Below are 19,788 nucleotides of genomic sequence, written 5' to 3' on the forward strand. Positions count from 1 at the left end.
GTTTCGTCCTCTTCTTTGTGCACGTTCTCCTGCTTTTCAGGTCTTCCTCGATCGCTGGCTCGGCCTCTGCCTCTTCCTCTACTTCCTCCTCCTCCTCTCACCCTCACTCTTCTTCTGACTCCTTCCATTTTGGTTGAAGACAGGTGAACCTACCTGCTGCATTTTTATAGTGCTTAAACCTGATTGGTGCGTCTCCAATTCAGCAATCATGTGTTTGCACCTGATGGCTGTGTTTAACAGATTGGCTCATAGGTGTGGTAATTTGACAGGCAGTGCTTTGGAATTGCAAGGGAGTGACATGATATACTTCTGTGTCTGATGTATACAAGGGTGTTTAGTGTTTTGCAAATAGTGTGAAGCTGACAATGTGCTTACAGTTGTGCAAATCTAACCTTGTGTTTTGTAAGGTTTTTCGAATTGTGGGAAAAGTTCAATTTAGTGTGTAAGCAATCGTAAAAAACAAATGACTCCAACCTAAATGTATGTAAACTTCCGACTTCAACTGTACCATGCTGCTTTGTGCTCGAGACTTTCTTTAGGCCACAGACTATTCTCATCTCTAGTTAGATGTTTCATATCCCGGGGCTGTGTCGGTAAGACTAAAAAGCTTCCTAGCTAAGTAGGACTGTACGCTCTTGAATAAAATATCCCAGTTTACGGCCTAACTCCATATTGAGAGATGGCAGAATTATTGTGTAACTTTCTTTTGGAAAGTTTTTTTGTTACTCTGACGTTTTAGAATTCACACTGAGCATCCACCCAACCCAAATCTATTCAGTAATGGATGGAAGAAGTGACTGTTTGCAGACACCCGGGGCAATCCGTGCTCGTCTGTCAGCCCTGTCTATCACTGTTCTATCCTGCTCCAGTTCTGACCTCTAACCCCCTGACCTGATAGGCCAGTCCAGCAGAGGACCAGAGACTTGTTAATATGCATAAAGCCCCTCTCCTTGGGATTCTCAGATTCTGCCTAATGGATAGAATGGCCTGGTCCTCATCCATATATACACAGGCAGCCTTATAAATACACTTGGCTTTGATGATGAGGGGTCAAGGGGAGGCCGGGAGTGGGCTAGGGGTTATTAGGCAAATGAGGGGGAGGGAGGTCACTGGGTTAATCTGTATCAGTGGGGGGAGGTGATAGTGTCCAAGCTGACACAACACTCCATCTCTCTTGTTCTCACTCATTAGAAGTTATTGTTGACCCAAGTTACTGCAGTAACACACAGGTAGGTATAAAGGTTGGAGAGTAGAGTGTGTTCTTTATATTCATTTCATTCATTTCTAGTGGTTTGAATGACGGGAGGCTTCCTGCATCCTCCCAGCTGGTTGTTGATTAGCATTGTTTCATTCAGGTTTATTAGCGAGAAGTGCACTTAAGCTTATACAGGAACTCTGAACTCCACTGAATTGAGCCAAACCATGATTTACAGCACTGATTAAATGAAAGCGAAATCTCATTTCGAGCAATATAATTTAGGACGTAGTCTCCAAAGACTACAGCACTGATACCAATGGGTTATCAATCATGTCCCTTCCCCACTGAAAGACAATCATGATGATTATCACAGTTGCCTTTTTTTATTTTGTATTTTTAGTCTCCTTTGGGTTTCGTGAAAGCCTACTCCATTGAGCGGCTGGCAGCCCCCCTGTTACAAAGAACAACCGTGTCTCAACACAACTTGATCTGACTTAAATGTAATGTGAATATTTCGCTCTGAGAATCCCTCCACTCACACTAACTGATCTGTCAAATCTGCATTATTAAAGGCACATATTATTAGTATGAAACGTGTGTGTGTGTGTGTGTGTGTGAGAGACCATGTATTGCCTCACAGAACTCTGTTCTGAGATTGATTATACATGTTCTTATTGTCGTTTGCATTATCTCACAATAAAGAACGCTTGACTTGACTATCTTTTAATTTGTGTTTGCAATATGTTAGCCCATTTATGCTTGTTTTTACAGTCTGGATCAGCTATATCAATACAGATGTAAAAACCTTACATGATGTATTAACATAGGTTTGCCACTAGAGGCCAGCACAGCCACATATCACAACATACTGCTATTACTATTAGATTTACTTCTGTTGCTTTCTTTTTTTTTGACCCCGGAACCTTTTTGTGGTTCGAACCGATTCAGAATTTGATTTTGCAGATCTGAATAGCAGAACGGAAAAAAAATATGGTTCAGATCTAAATAATTGAAAAATTATTTTGCTTTGAACCCCTGCTCAAGACCAATTTAATTTCCCATTGTAGGTATTAAAAATACGTAGTACATTAGAGAATATTGGAATGGTCAACTTTGAGTCAAACAAAATCTGCTTTGTCTGCAGTGTTTCAATGTTCTCACAGCCTGAAGTTAGTCATTGATCTGCTGATGAATAGCTGTAAAACTAGAACAAGGAATAGTCTAGCTGAGAGGGCCTGTCCAACACACACACACACACACCCCTTGATCTTCTGACAGTGGTCATACACTGAGTGTACAAAACATTGAGTTGCACCCACTTTTGCCCTCAGAACAGCCACGATTCGTCGGGGGATGGACTAAGAGTTGTCAAGCATTCCACAGGATGCTGGCCCATGTTGACTCCAATGCTTCCCACAGTTGTGTCATGTTGGCTGGATGTCCTTTTGAGTGGTGGACCTTTCTTGATACACATGGGGAACTGTTGAGTGTGAAAAACCCAACAGCGTTGCAGTTCTTGACACACTCAAACCGGTGTGCCTAGGCGCCTACTACCATACCCCTTTCAAAGGCAGTTAAATCTGTTGTCTTGCCCATTCACCCTCTGAATGGCACACATACACGTCTCAAGGCTTAAAAATCATTCTTTAACATGTCTCCTCCCCTTCATCTACAATCTACATTGATTTGAAGTGGATTTAAGGGATCATACAGTAGCTTTTTCAGTCTATGTTATGGAAAGAGCATAATGTTTTTTCTCCCATCTTCACAGAATACCCCATAATGATAAAGTGAAAACATGTTTTTAGAAATGTAGCACATTTTTTGGAAGATGAAAGCATCTTTTGGTGGCAGTTACAGCTGTGATTCTTTTTGGTTAAGTCTCTAGGAGCTTTGCACACCTGAATTGTGCAATATTTGACTTTTTAAAGTTCTTCAAGCTCTGTCAAGTTGATTGATTATTTACTAGACCAGATATTTTAAAGTATTGCCATACATTTTCAAGACAATTATAAGTCAACTATAACTAGGCCACTCAGGAACATTTAAAGTCGTCTTGGTATGAAACTCCAGTGTAGATTTGGCCTTGTGTTTTAGGTTATTATCCTGCTTAAAGGTGAGTTCATCTCCCAGTGTCTGTTGGAAAGCAGACTGAACCAGGTTTTCCTCTAGGATAAAAAAAAAAAAACTCTTTAATTCTTGCTAATGACAAGCATACCCATAACATGATTCAGCCATCACCATGCTCGAAAATATGAAGATTGGTACTCCGCGTGATGTGGTGTTGGATTTGCCCCAAACATTACACTTTGTTTTCAGGACAAAGGTACATTTCTTTGTCACATTCTTTGCAGTTTTGTTTTAGCTATGTTTTAAAATCACCATTGGCCTCATTTTAAATTCAGGCTGCAACACAACAAAATGTAGAACAAGTAAAAGAGTGTGAATACTTTCTGAAGGCTCTGTATGGCTGTCTGTCGCAGGCATGTTAATCAAAACGTAACCATCACGGAATTTTGGTTGGTGCGTAAAAACCTTGAATTCAGATAAATACAAAGGTGTGATCGGTCTGCACTCAAAAAGATGTTGCATAAAGCTTACTTAATTTTGATTTATTTAGTATTCTTTTGATTTTCTTATTCAGGCATGTTCACTGGAGAGTGAGAGAGCAAGGGAGATAGAGAAATATAGGCTGAGAGCAGGGGATTGAGAGACTTGCAGGGACCTAGCCCAGTGAGGATCAGCACTGTGGCCTCATCACGAGAGGATAGAAGGGGAATACGAACGGACACACACACAGACAATCTGATCGATAAGCCTGATAAAATCCAATTCAGCTTGCTGACACTGCCTAATACATGTGTGTGTGTGTGTGTGTGTGTGTGTGTGTGTGTGTGTGTTGGAGGTCAGATTATCTGAGTGAGCGGAAGAAAAAGGAAACTCACTAGACAGGAGGACTACACACTGGTGTCCTCTCAGGTGAACATTTCACCTTTCTAACTGTGGCATGCCTTTAAAAAAAGTGTACACAACCTTCCTTCACCTTGAACCTGTGTAGTCCACTTGCCAGTCTGGGCCTGTTTTGTCTAGTTTGTGTATTAGACCAGGAAAGGAAGCTCCTTTTTAAACTGTTGACTAGTGAAATAGCCATTCTAATCAAATGAGGTGCATTCACCTCACTCTGATTAATGAGTTGTACTGATTAACTCCCCACTGTCTCACTGGCTCTAGGTGTGTGTGTGTTTACTCTGTGTTTTAGCCAGAGAGAGTCTGCCAGTCTGTCTTGGGAGTGCGATTAAACAGCCATCTTGACTGCCTGTGTGTAGTCCTGTTCCAGACCCAAATTTGCACACACACAAAACACACACACACACACACATTGATGTTCTTCTATCCTCGTGGGAACCTAAACTGTATTTATATTCAAAATCCTATTTTCCTTAACCTGCAACTCCTAACTCCTAATTCTAACCCTAGCCCCTTATCTTAAAAAAGCCTTTATCCTCATGAGGATGTGGGAAATGTTCCTTGTTTTGCTATCCTTGTGGGGACTAGCTGGAGACTTACATTGACCTATCTGAGCAGCTAACCGATTGCTGCAGCTGTACATAGTCCATCTGTAAATAGCCCACCCAATCTACCTACATCATCCCCAAATTGTTTTTATTTACTTTGCGGCTCTTTTGCACACCAGTATCACTACTTACACACCATCTGCTCATCTATCACTCCAGTGTTAATCTGCTAAATTGTAATTACTTTGCTACTATGGCCTATTTATTGCTTTTACCACCTCACACCATTTGCACACATTGTATATAGACTTTCTTTTTGTTTCTATTGTGTTATTGACTGTACGCTTGTTTATCCCATGTGTAAGTCTGTGTTGTTTCTGTCGCACTGCTTTGCTTTGTCTTGGCCAGGTCGCATTTGTAAATGGGAACTTGTTCTCAACTAACTTACCTGGTGAAATAAAGGTGAAATAAAATGTATAAAAAGAACCAACACACACACACCAGGACATAGAGGATGATACTCAGCCGGGTATCGCTGTTTGGAAAATGTTAATAGTTCAAAGTTCAACTCGGATTATAACATCGTTTAACTGTGTAATCCTATTGCTATTCCTTATCAGTGTGACATTCTGTCTTTCAGCGTCGCTTGGCTGCGAAGGACTTTAATAATCCTCCACGTGTTTATTGAAGATAGAAACACGGTGATATTTAGGACGAGGAAGGAATCCAGTGGCTGCCTGCCTGCTGCTGGCTCAAATTAGAGAATAGATTAAATATATATTAAAGCAGAGGATTTCCTCCAGTCGGTGGAATGACCTCTGACAAGAGGATGTGTTACAATCAAGAAGCAGCTAATACATGAATTCACTTTCATCCTTCTCACAGGAAGTGATATAAAAACACATTTGTTCTGTTCCTCTTCTGAGTCCAGATGATGGCTAAGTAAACAGGTTTATTGTCTTGGTTCACTTCATTATTCCCTTTGAAGGACGAGGGAAGGAATTGACATGAAATGCAATGAAGAAGAGGAGAACACAGACAGCTGAGACATGGCGTTGAGATGGTTACACCAAATCAATCACTCAATCTCATTTACCTATTCATCAGCGTTTACGTGCAGTCTCGGCAATGCAGCATTTGAAGGCAATAGAGAAGTGACACGCGTGCCATTCTGTAAGAGAGGATGTATGCAAAGTCAAGGCCATCAGATGAGGTCAGACAATAGAAATGAGTTCTACAGTGTGGCCCCTTTTATTTTGCTTGTCCATAGAAGAGCTTTCAGCATAGAAAAAGAAAAGGTATACAAGAAAAGTCGCCACAGTTTGCAATATGTGGTAACCATGGTGAATGGAATGTATTTTAGTAGCCCTATAAATATCCTCTAGCAAAATGCAAAAATACAGAGAAAAATGACTACCCCCTTCAAAACAATCCAACATTTGAACATGAATAGGTGCAGTCAGGATAGGTGCAGTCAGGATAGGTGCAGTCAGGATAGGTGCAGTCAGTGAAATGTGCTGTTTTGCCATTTTATTTCTGCCTCTGCTCTTAATTGTCATTCTGCAAGTATGGAGGGATACATAAATATGGAAAATCCAATTATATTTTTTGTCGTCTCCACTCCCCTTTCCAGGATCCTAAATTCAGCATAAGATGTGACAGTGGCAGTGTTGAATGTGACACAATTTGCCATTGTTGTGTGAGGGGAGAGAAGCACAACAGGAAATGGCCCAAAATAGACAGGAAAGCTTCTGAAAAGACAGAAGAGAGCAAAATCTTTTCCGTTTGGTCCATAGGTTACAGGTAAAAGAGTTTTATATTTAATTTTCTTCTTTATATTTTCCAGTAGGAAGAGTTAGTGTTATCCAAACAACAAACGAGAAAAATATAACTGGAAAATCTAAATAAATCTCCCCCAAAATATATATACAGTGCATTTGGAAAGTATTCAGACCCCTTGACTTTTTCCACATTTCATTAAGTTACAGCTCTGGCTGGGCCACTCAAGGACATTCAGAGACTTGCCCTGAAGCCACTCTTGCAATGTCTTGGCTATGTGCTTAGGGTCAATATCCTGTTGGAAGGTGAACGCTCTGGAGCAGGTTTTCATCAAGGATCTCTCTATACTTTGCACCATTCATCTTTCCCTCGATCCTGACTAGTCTCCCAGTCCCTGCCGCTGAAAAACATCCCCACAGCATGATGCTGCCACCACCATGCTTCACCGTAGGGATGGTGCCAAGTTTTCTCCAGACCTTACACTTGGCATTCAGGTCCAATCATTTGAATTTACCACAGGTGGACTAGAAACATCTCAAGGAGGATCAATGGAAACAGGATGCACCTGAGCTCAATTTTGAGTCTCATAGCAAAGGGTCTGAATACTTATGTAAATAAGGTATTTCTGTTTTTTTTTCTCCAAACCTGTTTTTTATTTGTAATCATGGGGTATTGTGTGTAGATTGAGGAACTTGTTTTTATTTAATACATATTAGAATAAGTCTGTAATGTGGGAAAGTCAAAGGGTCTGAATACTTTCAGAATGAATTGTGTATATATGTCATAGATTTGTTGTTACACAATATTTTTTCTTAAAATTGAAGGCGAATGTATTACAAATAATGAAACTTGCAGTGAAAGGGCTTCATCAGAACTGTCCATATATGTCATAATACATAACAGGCTGTTTGTCTCTCTCACACACACACACACACACACACACACACACACACACACACACACACACACACACACACACACACACACACACACACACACACACACACACACACACACACACACACACACACACACACACACACACACACACACACCATCATCCTTGCTCATTATGTCTTTCCTTCATTCAACCTTGGAGTAGTGAAATTATATTGACCATCTTGTAGAATACAAAACTTAAAACAACAATTACAATAATGCATAAATCAATCATAATAAATCAAATGTCATATCATTCCGTGTCAATCAAATGTCTTCACAACTAGTTGAAAAATGTTATATTTTTGCTAGACTTATGACTAAATATGATTTCAAAATAAATCATTATGAAGGTGTCCAAAATGTCCATAAATGTACAGTATAGATCTGTATAGATCTGTATAGATCTGTGTAGATCTGATATAACATACGTGGTCAGGATAGTACTGATACAGGTAAGCTGGGTGTTGATGCTGTAAAACAGCTTTACAACCACCTGTCCTTAGGTTTCTCATGTAGAAATAACGATATAAGACAACAGTCTAGACTCCACATGGATAAATATATGAATTATTTAATATATATGAATTATTGCTTTAGTTTACATAATGATGATTAGGTTACCTTATCAAAAAGTTAATCAAAAAACATCATCTGAAACAAATAGTTGAAAATACAGTGGATGCCAAGCATTTAGTTTACCATTATGAAATACATCAAGTCTTGCAAACCTCCAGACACGCAAAACCATGTTTCTAGTCACAGTCTAGTTTTCAGCCATGGCCCACCATTTGGAAAACACTGGGTTGATACAACATGCTAACAATCTTGATGAAAATAAATTCCCAATTCCCAACCTTCATGTGTCATCTCTCTCTCTCTCTCTCTCTCTCTCTATTCCAGAGATTCTAGGTCCAGACTAATAGTCTGACTGATGGAAGCACAGATCCACACACACCCCAATACCACCCTACACAGAATACCTAGGCCTTGTTCTGTTGTAGTAGTAATTCCCCCGACACACTGATCTAAGGTTAGTTTTGCAAGGCACTGATGTAAAGTCTTATTAATAGGTGCTGCGGGCAAAAAGAGAGTGGATCTGGTTGTTCATCTCAGGGAGGAGTGGAGGAGGTGGAAATAGGAGGATGAGATGTGTAGAGGGGTGAGGAGGCTGTGAGTGAGAATTGCAGCCACAGACAGACTCCTTTCTCTCTCTCTGTGTGTGTGTGGTCGTCTCTGGTGTCATCATTTTTTTGGCAGAAGGATTCAGAAGCTTAAAACAAATGACAACATATACTACCTGTGAAGCATTTAGCTGCAATTTCTGAGGCTCGTCACTCTAATGAACTTATTGTCTGCAGCAGAGGTAACTCTGGGTCTTCCATTCCTCATGAGGGCCAGTTTCATCAGCGCTTGAAGAAACGTACAAAGTACTTGAAATCTTCTATATTGACTGACCTTCATGACGTAAAGTAACGATGGACCTTCATTTCTCTTTTCTTATTTGAGCTGTTCTTGCCATAATATGGACTTGGTCTTTTACCAAATAGGGCTATCTTCTGTATACCCCCCTACCTTCTCACAACACAACTAATTAATGCATTAAGGAAAGAAATTCCACACATGAACTTTTAACAAGGCACACCTGTTAATTGAAATGCATTGCAGGTGTCTACATCATGAAGCTGGTTGAGAGAATGCCAAGAGTGGCTATTTGGATTTGTTTAACACTTTTTGGTTACTGCATGATTCCATGTGTTATTTCATAGTTTTGTTGTCTTCACTTTTATTCTGCAATGCAGTAATGTAGAATAAATAGTAAATAGTAATAATAATGTAATAGTAAGAAAAGAAGAAGAAAAACCCTTGAATGAGTAGCTATTCTAAAACGGTTGACCCTTATTGTATGGACCTAAAGCAACAGGACTGTGATTGGCACTACTAAAACCATGACTGTCAATCAACAGATGTAAATCAAACCCACGTACTGTACAGGCTGCACAAACCCAATTGCATGTCTGCCACAATACTTATCTCAATATGTGTTGTGAGGATGACATCACCGACACAACAGCATGAACTTACAGTCAGTGTTAATGTTGTGTTCACTTTGGTTTTCATATTCCCTGCTGAACGCTTGATATATTTCCTGAAAGGCAACAGTTATAAAAGACCATAAAAAATACATTCTCTCTCAGCATGAAAGGGCACTATGACATTTGAAATAGATTATTTTAGAAATCGAAAAATGTCTGGGTATATATCTTCCTTCCTACATTACGTTGCAAGGTTAACAATATAAAGCATGACGTTAAACAGTGCTGGCAGACCAAGATGTTGTGGTTCTCTTGAAAAGATGTGGTATGTCCCTTAATGATATGTTCAAATAGATACTCTTTCCCCATCTCTGTCTTGTTCTCTCTCTTACCTCTCTCACACATACCCTTCCTCTATCCGTTCCTCTCTCACTATATCCAACTCTCACTCAATCAAACACACTATATCTCGATCTTTATCTCTATCTATATCTCTCTCCCCTAACCCTAGGTTTCCACTAGTTACCACAGATACAAAGTCAAAATTGTCTATATCATTAAAAAAAGTGCTTTTTGGTCTTCATTTAGGGTTAAGCTTAGCCATATGTTTAGCAGTGTGGTTAAGGTTGAAAATCACATTTTAAGAAGATAAATTGTAGAAATAGGTGGGGTTTCTGACTTTGTGGCTGTAGTAACTAGTGAAGACCCTAGTCTAGGGTCTAGTCAAAAACATCCTCCCTCCCTTTCTTATTCTCACACAAACAATCTCTGTCTTCTGCTCTCCTTCTGCCAGCTCCTCTCCACATCACTGTTCCCATTATCTCTCCCTCTCTCCAGAGGCTTTGTGTGTGTGTGTGTGTGTGTGTGTGTGTGTGTGTGTGTGTGTGTGTGTGTGTGTGTGTGTGTGTGTGTGTGTGTGTGTGTGTGTGTGTGTGTGTGTGTGTGTGTGTGTGTGTGTGTGTGTGTGTGTGTGTGTCTCTTCTCAAAGCAGGTTGGGGTGTTGTTCAGGCTCCTCTGTGTCTGCTGATCCTTTCCTGCAGAGGGAGCTGTTCTCCATCAGCCCATCCTCACTCACACTGATCCTGTACGGACCTTTTAGCGGGGTGGAGGCTAGCCTGGTGTCTGCTCCCGGGGCCTTCTGCCTGGGCTCAGACGTCCTCGACCTGGGGGGGACCACGTGGTCCTTATGGATAAGGTCTGGGACAGAGAGCTGGAGCTGAATCTGGGTCTGCTCTCCCTCTCCCTCTCTCCTCTCCTCTGTCTCATTCCCTTCCACTCCATCCATCTTACTGCTCCCATTTGTCTCCATCTTCACCTCTTCCTCTTTCCTCTCGCTGTCCAGAGGGTCAGTCAGTCCGGTGAGTGTGTCTCTCCCTCTGTCATTCTCTCCGTCCTGCTCTCCCTTGGGTGGGGTCTGCTCATTGCTGATGAGGGAGGTCTTGTTAGGGGAGGAGAGGTGGGAGTGATCGAGGGTCTCGGGGGGTGTGGTGACGACGGGGTTAGACGAGATCATCATGTCCTGGGTAGTCTTCAGGGTGCGAGGAAGACGCTTTTTTTTACCGGGAGGAGGGGGGTCCAGACGAGGGAAGGAGCCCTGAGAGGCATTACTGGAAGGAGAGAGAAGAGGAAGAGACATCCATTACTACTGTAACTCTAACAATAACACATTTTTACATTTGTTCAATCTCTCCCCATCACTTGCTCTCTGTCTAACTTCCCCTCGTTCTCCTCCCCCTTCTCTAATGCTGTGGGACTGTGTGTTTATTTTATGAGTGGAATATTTCTCTACCTTTCCCCCATAAATGAGCATATTGTCATGGTGACAACCTTATCATTGCCATAGTGATAAGGAGTGAGTCACCGCAAAACATACCAGTCATTTATGACTACTCTGTCTAAACGTGACCTGACAATTCACATTTCTCAACACATCAATGTCTAAACACACATCACGTATTTACCAATTCTATGAGTTACGCAGCTGTGAAATGTCTGTCCTGGCTCCGTGTGTCAGGTAGGTGACTGAGTGTCAGTCAAGAGACAGACAAGATCAATGACCAGCTACAGCGTAGACGGACAGCTCGTTCTGTCTCTTTAAACTGAGGGAGACCCAAGGGTGAGTGTGCGTGCGTGTGTGCATGCACTGTGTATGATTAACATTAGAAATGAGGCAATTCAACTCTCAAATATGTCTCATTCAGTCTCTGTGTGCGTTTAATCTCCGCTTCTGTCTAACTAACCCTCCTCTTACTCTTCATCACTTATTCACTGCCCCAGTTTGGAAAAATTCAGATGAATCATTTAAACATCTTTGACGCAACGGTTATGGTCTTTTATATGGGGTGAGAGGATGACTACTATTTCCCAGTTTAAATCGTTCCACTTTAGAGAAAATAATACAATATTGGTTTTTAGAAATAACTAGCGGTCTCTCAGTTTTACTCTTTGGATAAAACCAATATTGGATTGAATCTCCAAGGCAACAGTGTCTGAAAGCTGGGTTATAACTATTGGGCCCAGACATGTGGCGGACGTGAATATTGTATAACTGTTTGTGAGTATGGGTGATCTGCAAATTTGTGTGTTTGTGTTTGTGTGTGGGTTTTACTGTATCCCTCCTGTGTGTGTGTGTGTGTGTGTGTCTTTTAGTGTACACCTCCTCACCTTTAGGCAGTAGTCGTGTGTGTGAGTGTACTGTAATTGTGTATCCCTCCTTACCTATAGGCAGTAGTTCGCTGGGTCATCTCCTCCATATTGCTCCAGACTGCTCCTACATTCTTGTTGATCTCTGTGACGCCGATGTCTCCTATATGACTGGGCTCTTTCCTTCGCAGCAGGTCATTGACCTTTGCCCCCACAGCCTTGCCCAGGTTCAGGGCGTTCTTCAGCCTCTGCTGACCTCCATTGGTAGTGGTGGAGGAGGGGGCCTCGGCAGGGCTGCTACCCAGGGCAGGGTTAGCTGTGACCAGGGAGTGACGGGCCGAGGCCTGGGTCAACCTGGAGGCCTGGAGCCCCTGGCCTGGAGCTCTGGAGGCGTTGGAGTTCTCAAACATACTGTGGTCTACTGGAGAGAGGAAGGGAGGGGGAGGGAGAGCATGTAAGATATAAGTGAGGGTATTGTGAGGGCACATTCAATCAAGGTATTTTTTGTTTTATGCATTACAGGCACCATGGAATGTTCCAGATATAAATGGAATGTATAGACATTTCACGTGACCTGGAGCAAAATACAACTCCTGACGTTTCATTTCAAACTGCATGTTTGTGCAACACTGTACAACATTGCAGAATGTTGCAACATCAATAAACATGTCAAAGTATGGTTTTATAGGGAGTCCGTGTCGAAAGAAAGAGCATATGGAGTCCCACAAGGCACAGTGTTACAACTGCTCAATATGGATGCAACACGTTACACAATCATCAACAAGTCATGATGGAAGCAAGGGACATGACACATGCACATAACCACATCCACCAATCACAATGAAGCTGAAAATAGACCACAGTGCATTGCAGGATGGGTAAATGCACAAAGGAGCAGGTTGTTGTCAGTCCACATAGTACAATAATAGATTGTCTTACCTCGTGGAGAAAATAGTTTCTCGGAAGGCATTAGTAAGACACAACAAGTTAATAGATTTCAGGAACACTTTATTCGCATAACCCATCTGTAAATCCTCTACAGACTATCAGTAACATTTCAATCTCCTAACCCTAACGTTAAGGTAACCCTTACCCCAACCCTTATTCATAACCTTAGCAAACAGTTGCTTATCAACAGATAGTTTGTTGATAGTATGACCATCTGAAATATGACCAAGGCATTAACGGGCACTTCAGGGGGACAAATAGACTTTACGGCTAAATGCCGGGTTTGGCTGTAACTCTAAAAGCTAACATCTCTGGACAGACATATGGAAAGGAACATCTTCATTAATAACTCTAGAAAAAGAGCAGTGAGACAGCACAGCACATGTGCTCTTGACTTGACTTTGTGTTGCTTCGGCAATTCAGACTATTTCAAAGACATGGGCAGCCACAAAGATTTTCATACCCATTAGTGTGAGCCTTTGGAGAGACGGCTAATATAATTCTGGAGTGATGAGAGGGTGTTTGAAGGAGGGAGAGAGAGGGAGAGCAGACATCTAGGTGCTTATTCACACAAACACAGATATCCTTTCACTGTTAGAGGCCTGCCAGGGGAAAGGATTCTCTGTAGCCTCCAAAGAGGAGGGCTATTAGGAAGATCAGATTGACAGAGAATCACTCTGTGTTCAGTGTGTGTTTGGATGTGAGTGTGTGTGTGACAGCTCTCAGATAGACACAGTTTAGGCTAGAAACGCAGTTCCCACACTTCTCTTAGCTAGACTCCCTGTCAGAATGCTTCATAATGGTAGTGTTTTGAGTATTGGTGGTCATGAGAATGAATAGCACAAATACAGTCAGACTTCAGACTAAATCCTCCATTACACATTCCCTCCCCATGTTAGGCCCTGGAGTTTGTTTTTCTACGCCCGAGGCTGAGACTGGCCCTGTAGTATAATACCTACCGGTCTCCCTCTCTCATTACAGCCCAGCCTTAGGGATTGTTGCCATGTTAATTACGATTGTTAATTAAAACAGAAGCGTTTTTTTCTGCAAGTGGAGAGAAGGTTAAACATACAGGAACGAAATTCAGAAAACACGAAAGAATGATAATTAAATGAAAGAAAGATAATTAAGTGAAAGTGACTGAATTCTAGAAAGACAATCAGCTGTTAAGATAGTGCAGTGTCCCATCACAGAAACCAGGTAGAGGAGGAGTACGGAAAGAAAGAAAGAAAGAGAGAGAAGGTTAGAAAGGAGACGTTTATTGAGCAAAAGCAAGGTCAGCGACAGACTGAGATTCAGAGTAAGTGCACGTTCACTCCCACACATATACAGTACAGTGTACCGGTTTTCTCTCTCAGGGAAGGACATGATGAAATGAAATAGGTTTTGTATCAGAACAAAAGACCCGAGATACCAGAACAAAGAGAAGTCACACTATTGACATGCACCTACAGCCTAATGAAACCGTAGTCACAGGACTAGGAAACAAAGTTAGGTCACAAGTTTGGAACTTAGAATCATAGGATCCTATATCTGACAACAGGCTAGTTTGGAGATACTGGACTTCAGTGTAACAGTCCAGTTGGTTTATACTCTGTCATTCAATCTTTCATTTAAACTTCTATTTCAAGTCTAGTTAAAAATTGTATCTCCAGTGTCACATAATTGGCTGTATTATTAACATATACCCTTAGAGAGAATGTCCATGACAATAGCAGAACTTCTACATTGTTAGTCAGAGGACCCTTACAGGCTGCTCTATCTAGATAGACTCAACTTTCCCCTTCATCTAATGAAAAACTTTAGACCTTGTTCTCAGCTGTGAGTAACCCACTTCTGTCAGAGTGACTAGAACACACACACACACACACACACACACACACACACACACACACACACACACACACACACACACACACACACACACACACACACACACACACACACACACACACACACACACACACACACACACACACACACACACACACACACACACACACACACACACACACAGATCTGCAGTGGGTGAGACATGGGCTGTTAGTCAGGCAACAGCAGCCTTCCTTACAGAAATGTTGTTGTAACTGTCAGACAGGAGGTGAGTAGCAGACAATCACAGGGCAGAGTGGAGGAGAGTACGAGATAACGTACCACAGGGCAGAGTGGAGGAGAGTACAAGATATCGTTAACACAGGGCAGAGTGGAGGAGAGTACGAGACAACATACCACAGGGCAGAGTGGAGGAGAGTACGAGATAACGTATCACAGGGCAGAGTGGAGGAGAGTACGAGATAACGTATCACAGGGCAGAGTGGAGGAGAGTACGAGATAACGTATCACAGGGCAGAGTGGAGGAGAGTACGAGATAACGTATCACAGGGCAGAGTGGAGGAGAGTACGAGATAACGTATCACAGGGCAGAATGGAGGAGAGTACGAGACAACATACCACAGGGCAGAGTTGAGGAGAGTACGAGACAACGTATCACAGGGCAGAGTGGAGGAGAGTACAAGACAACATACCACAGGGCAGAGTGGAGGAGAGTACAAGACAACATACCACAGGGCAGAGTGGAGGAGAGTACGAGACAACGTATCACAGGGCAGAGTGGAGGAGAGTACGAGACAACATACCACAGGGCAGAGTGGAGGAGAGTACGAGACAACGTATCACAGGGCAGAGTGGAGGAGAGTACGAGACAACGTACCACAAGGCTGAGTGGAGGAGAGTACGAGACAACGTACCACAGGGCTGAGTGGAGGAGAGTACGAGATAACGTACCACAGGGCTGAGTGGAGGAGAGTACGAGACAACGTACCACAGGGCTGAGTGGAGGAGAGTAACGAGACAACGTACCACAGGGCTGAGTGGAGGAGAGCACGAGACAACGTACCACAGGGCTGAGTGGAGGAGAGCACGAGACAACGTACCACAGGGCTGAGTGGAGGAGAGTACGAGACAACGTACCACAAGGCTCAGTGGAGGAGAGTACGAGACAACGTACCACAGGGCTGAGTGGAGGAGAGTACGAGATAACGTACCACAGGGCTGAGTGGAGGAGAGTACGAGACAACGTACCACAGGGCTGAGTGGAGGAGAGTAACGAGACAACGTACCACAGGGCTGAGTGGAGGAGAGCACGAGACAACGTACCACAGGGCTGAGTGGAGGAGAGTACGAGACAACGTACCACAGGGCAGAGTAGATCATCGTTCTGACAAACGGAGAGCAGAGAACCTAACCCAGCAGAGTCCATTAATACTGATACGCAAAAAAAAGTATAGCGCTCAATATTTAACGTTTAGCGCCTGGCCTAGCGCACAACGACAAGACCATTTGATGTGTGTGTGTGGTGAGAGAAGACCAATCAGTCTTCAGTGGCCGTGTGGTTGTTTAGCATGTTAGAAGAGCCTCCCTGTGATGACAGAGTAGCCTTTAATCTACATGAGTGAGGCTTGTCTAAGTAGGGCCAAAAAGCCTCACAGTGTGTTTGTGTGTGTGATGACAGGATGAACGCATGTTCTATTAGGAGCTATGATATGAAACTACACTTAAAGAGATAATTCACCATTTTTTCTACTAAGCCATTTTTCTACTTATCCAAAGTCAGGCGAACTAATGGATACCATTTTTATGTCTATGTGCAGTTTGACGGAAGTTGAAGGACATTTTTGTCTACAGGAGCAGCTAGCTAGCAGCTAATCCTGTAGACTTCCAGTCATTGCACTGTCGCTATTAAGCAATGGCCCCAGAAGCTACATTCAACTTCCTTCAAACTGCACGGAAAGACAGGAACAAAAACATATTACAACTACAAAGCATATTGCATGTAATAGTTACATGGTCAAGCAAGTTAATGTTTCTGACATTTTCGGACTACTAAACTACTATTTATTTATAACCGAAGAGATGTACAGCAAGTTGCAAAGACAACAGAAGCTGCCTCCACTATTCCAGCACCATTTCAACTTCAACTTTTGAACATCATCAAATCACCTATGCCTAGACTAATACGGTGACAACTAGCAGATACCAAAAATAATTTAGTCCAATCAATGTAAGCTAAATATGATGTGGCTGTCCATGGTTCTAATTTGTGTGTGTGTGTCTGTGTGTGTGTGTGTGTGTGTGTGTGTGTGTGTGTGTGTGTGTGTGTGTGTGTGTGTGTGTGTGTGTGTGTGTGTGTGTGTGTGTGTGTGTGTGTGCATGCGTGCGTGCGTGCAAGTGGAAAAAACATGTTGACTCACCCTACTTGTAGAGAAATGTCAATGCCATCGTCCTCTCTTTCACACAGTACACTTTTACATTTTTTTGTTGTCCAGGGCAAACTGGCTAAAATGCTTGCTAGCCTTTATCTTCCTTTCATGGGCAACGCTAGCTAGATATTGAGCTTCCATCCTCTCAGTCCAGGGAGAAATGTATGCATTTATGGTTGGATCTGAATTGCCGTTTTAATCATTGGCTAGTACGGAGAATCAAGCAAAACCTGAAGTCCAAATTTCTATCTCCATCCATTGCTAATAGGAAAGGGCCAGTTTTAGCTTGCTAGCTAGAGTCCGTAGGACCACGACACAACAAGATGCAACAATTCAAGTTGTTTCTGTCAATTACATATTTCTCTTGATGCGTTGTGATAGGAGTGAATCCAAATCCAAACTGGCTTCCCTTCTAAATGTATTGGGGTGCACCAGGACTATTCACAGTTGAGCTCTCTCAGTTTAGCTCAACGCTGATTGGCTATTATTTTATACTTTTTTTTATCAAGAGAGGCCAAATGCTCGCTGGCTTCCCTTGGATTCAATGCTACGGGGCGGCAACAATGTCATGCTTGTTATGATCAGACCGCATCAGATGAATGGCCTACACATACAGATACAGAGGGCACTATTTCGCTCGCTCAGATTCTTTCTCCAGTGAGATACGTTCAGCTTCTTGCGGATTGAAGAAAAATTATGAAAACACAGAGACGAAAGATAAATTATTTCTGTTTTTCTTGGTGTATTTTTTGGGGGGGAAGCCTGGATTCCCTTGGCATCCATGACAAATTATATATGAGTTAATCTAACTCTGGGTCACTTAACGAGAGTGAATGCTGGGTGGGAAATTAAATTTAACGAGCTCACAAATGGTGATTAATTTCCTTCACTGACTGTTCAAAAGTAAAGCAGTGTGTGCACTAACCGGAGATTAACGGAAAATTAGGTACTTAAATAAAATAGGCTAAACATTTAAAGGGTCAGATGAACTTGTGGATACCATTTTTATGTCTCTGTGTCCAGTATGAAGGGAGTTAAAGGTACAGTAGTTTTGTGAGCCAATGCTAACTAGCTAGCGTTAGCACAATGACTGAAAGCATGCAGATACAGTTGGCAACTTCCTTCAAACTGCACTCAGAGACATTGCATCCACCAATTCTTCTGACTCTGGGAAAGTAGATAAAGGACCTCATTGACAAAATCATGGTATCCCTTTAAGATCAGTTACAAGTCTAACTTTGGAGACAGACATGTCCCAGAAAGTGAGATCTCCTGTTCTCCTGACTCAGAGAACAGTAGTCCAGCCACATACTGTATTGTACACACCCAGAGCACAGCTATTGTAGGCCAAACATCTATAATTCACACACCCTTGTTTTTTAAATATGAATCATTAAAATAATGGGGTTTTGACAGTGGGTGGGGAATGAATCATTTAAATCCTGTACACTACGGTTAGCTGGAGGGAGTCTGAGAGCAATAGTGTTAATTCTCTAACCCCCCACTGAGTAATACGCCACCCTGCTTCCTGTCTCCTGTGGCTTGTAACCGGGAGGTCAGAGCGCAAAGGTTAGACCAAGAACTGCAGGGGTTGATGGGATTAAGTGTTCTCCTCCTGTCCCGACAGACTACAGCTCTGATCTATGACCTCAGAACAAGGCTTTAACAGCCTATTAGCCAACACCCCCCTAACCATACCCAATGCCCCTCACATCATTCTCCACCCCAACAACTCCCTCATCTTCCTCACCCAGTAACCCAGCTCTGTCCTTGGGCCCCTAGTAAAGTGTTTTTAAATGATGGGACTGTAAAGGGCCAGTGTGTTTACGTGTGTGTGAGTGGCCTGAATGGAAAGAGCACAAAAGAGCAAGAGAAAAGAGTACAGGGGGAGAGGATGGGTAGAGCAGGAAGGATGACAGGACAGGTTGTATTCAGGTTGGGAGGAGTGCAGAGGAGAGAAATTAGGAAATGAGGAGAGGAAGAGAGGAGAGGTTGTCGCAGACGATTTTGTCATTCCCATCCATATCAAAGAGCTCCAATCAATATTTAATCTAGCAATTTGCCACACCACTGTCTGTCTGGCCCTCCAAGACCCTGCTCTCTCTGTGTGTGTGTGTGTGTGTGTGTGTGTGTGTGTGTGTGTGTGTGTGTGTGTGTGTGTGTGTGTGTGTGTGTGTGTGTGTGTGTGTGTGTGTGTGTGTGTGTGTGTGTGTGTGTGCGTGTGCGTGTGTGTGTGTGTGTGTATGTATGTGTGTGTGTGTGATATATCCCTGAGTCAGCAGTAGATGCATGGTGTGTGAGCAGTGAGACCGATTCAAGACCAAGACCGGAGCAAATCGAGTCCGAGTTAAGACAAAACAAAGCGAGTCAAGACTGAAACTGGGAGAGGGCCGAGGGGTCCGAGACCAAGTCAAGACCAGAAAAAGGTGGGTCCAATTCAAGACTATGGTTGTAAACGTGTTAAAAATGCC

General features: G+C 42.6%; 1 protein-coding gene across 7 annotated transcripts in view; it reads right to left on the minus strand.

The window, feature by feature from the left end:
* Nucleotides 1-9,101: 9,101 nt before the first annotated feature.
* Nucleotides 9,102-19,788, minus strand: part of LOC124037882 (carboxyl-terminal PDZ ligand of neuronal nitric oxide synthase protein-like) — a 259,421-nt gene continuing 248,734 nt past the window's right edge. For 6 of the 7 annotated variants that reach the window (XM_046353077.1, XM_046353076.1, XM_046353075.1 and 3 more), the window contains 2 exons: nt 12,186-12,531; nt 9,102-11,074 (listed from right to left, as the gene is read on the minus strand). In XM_046353077.1, the coding sequence (XP_046209033.1) occupies nt 10,450-11,074; nt 12,186-12,531 (971 nt within the window). In that variant the 3' untranslated portion in view covers nt 9,102-10,449. The remainder of the gene's footprint in view (nt 11,075-12,185; nt 12,532-19,788) is intronic. The other variant, XM_046353072.1, reaches the window with a different exon arrangement.

The sequence above is a fragment of the Oncorhynchus gorbuscha genome, linkage group LG06 (assembly GCF_021184085.1).
Source record: "Oncorhynchus gorbuscha isolate QuinsamMale2020 ecotype Even-year linkage group LG06, OgorEven_v1.0, whole genome shotgun sequence".
Classification (NCBI taxonomy): domain Eukaryota; kingdom Metazoa; phylum Chordata; class Actinopteri; order Salmoniformes; family Salmonidae; genus Oncorhynchus; species Oncorhynchus gorbuscha.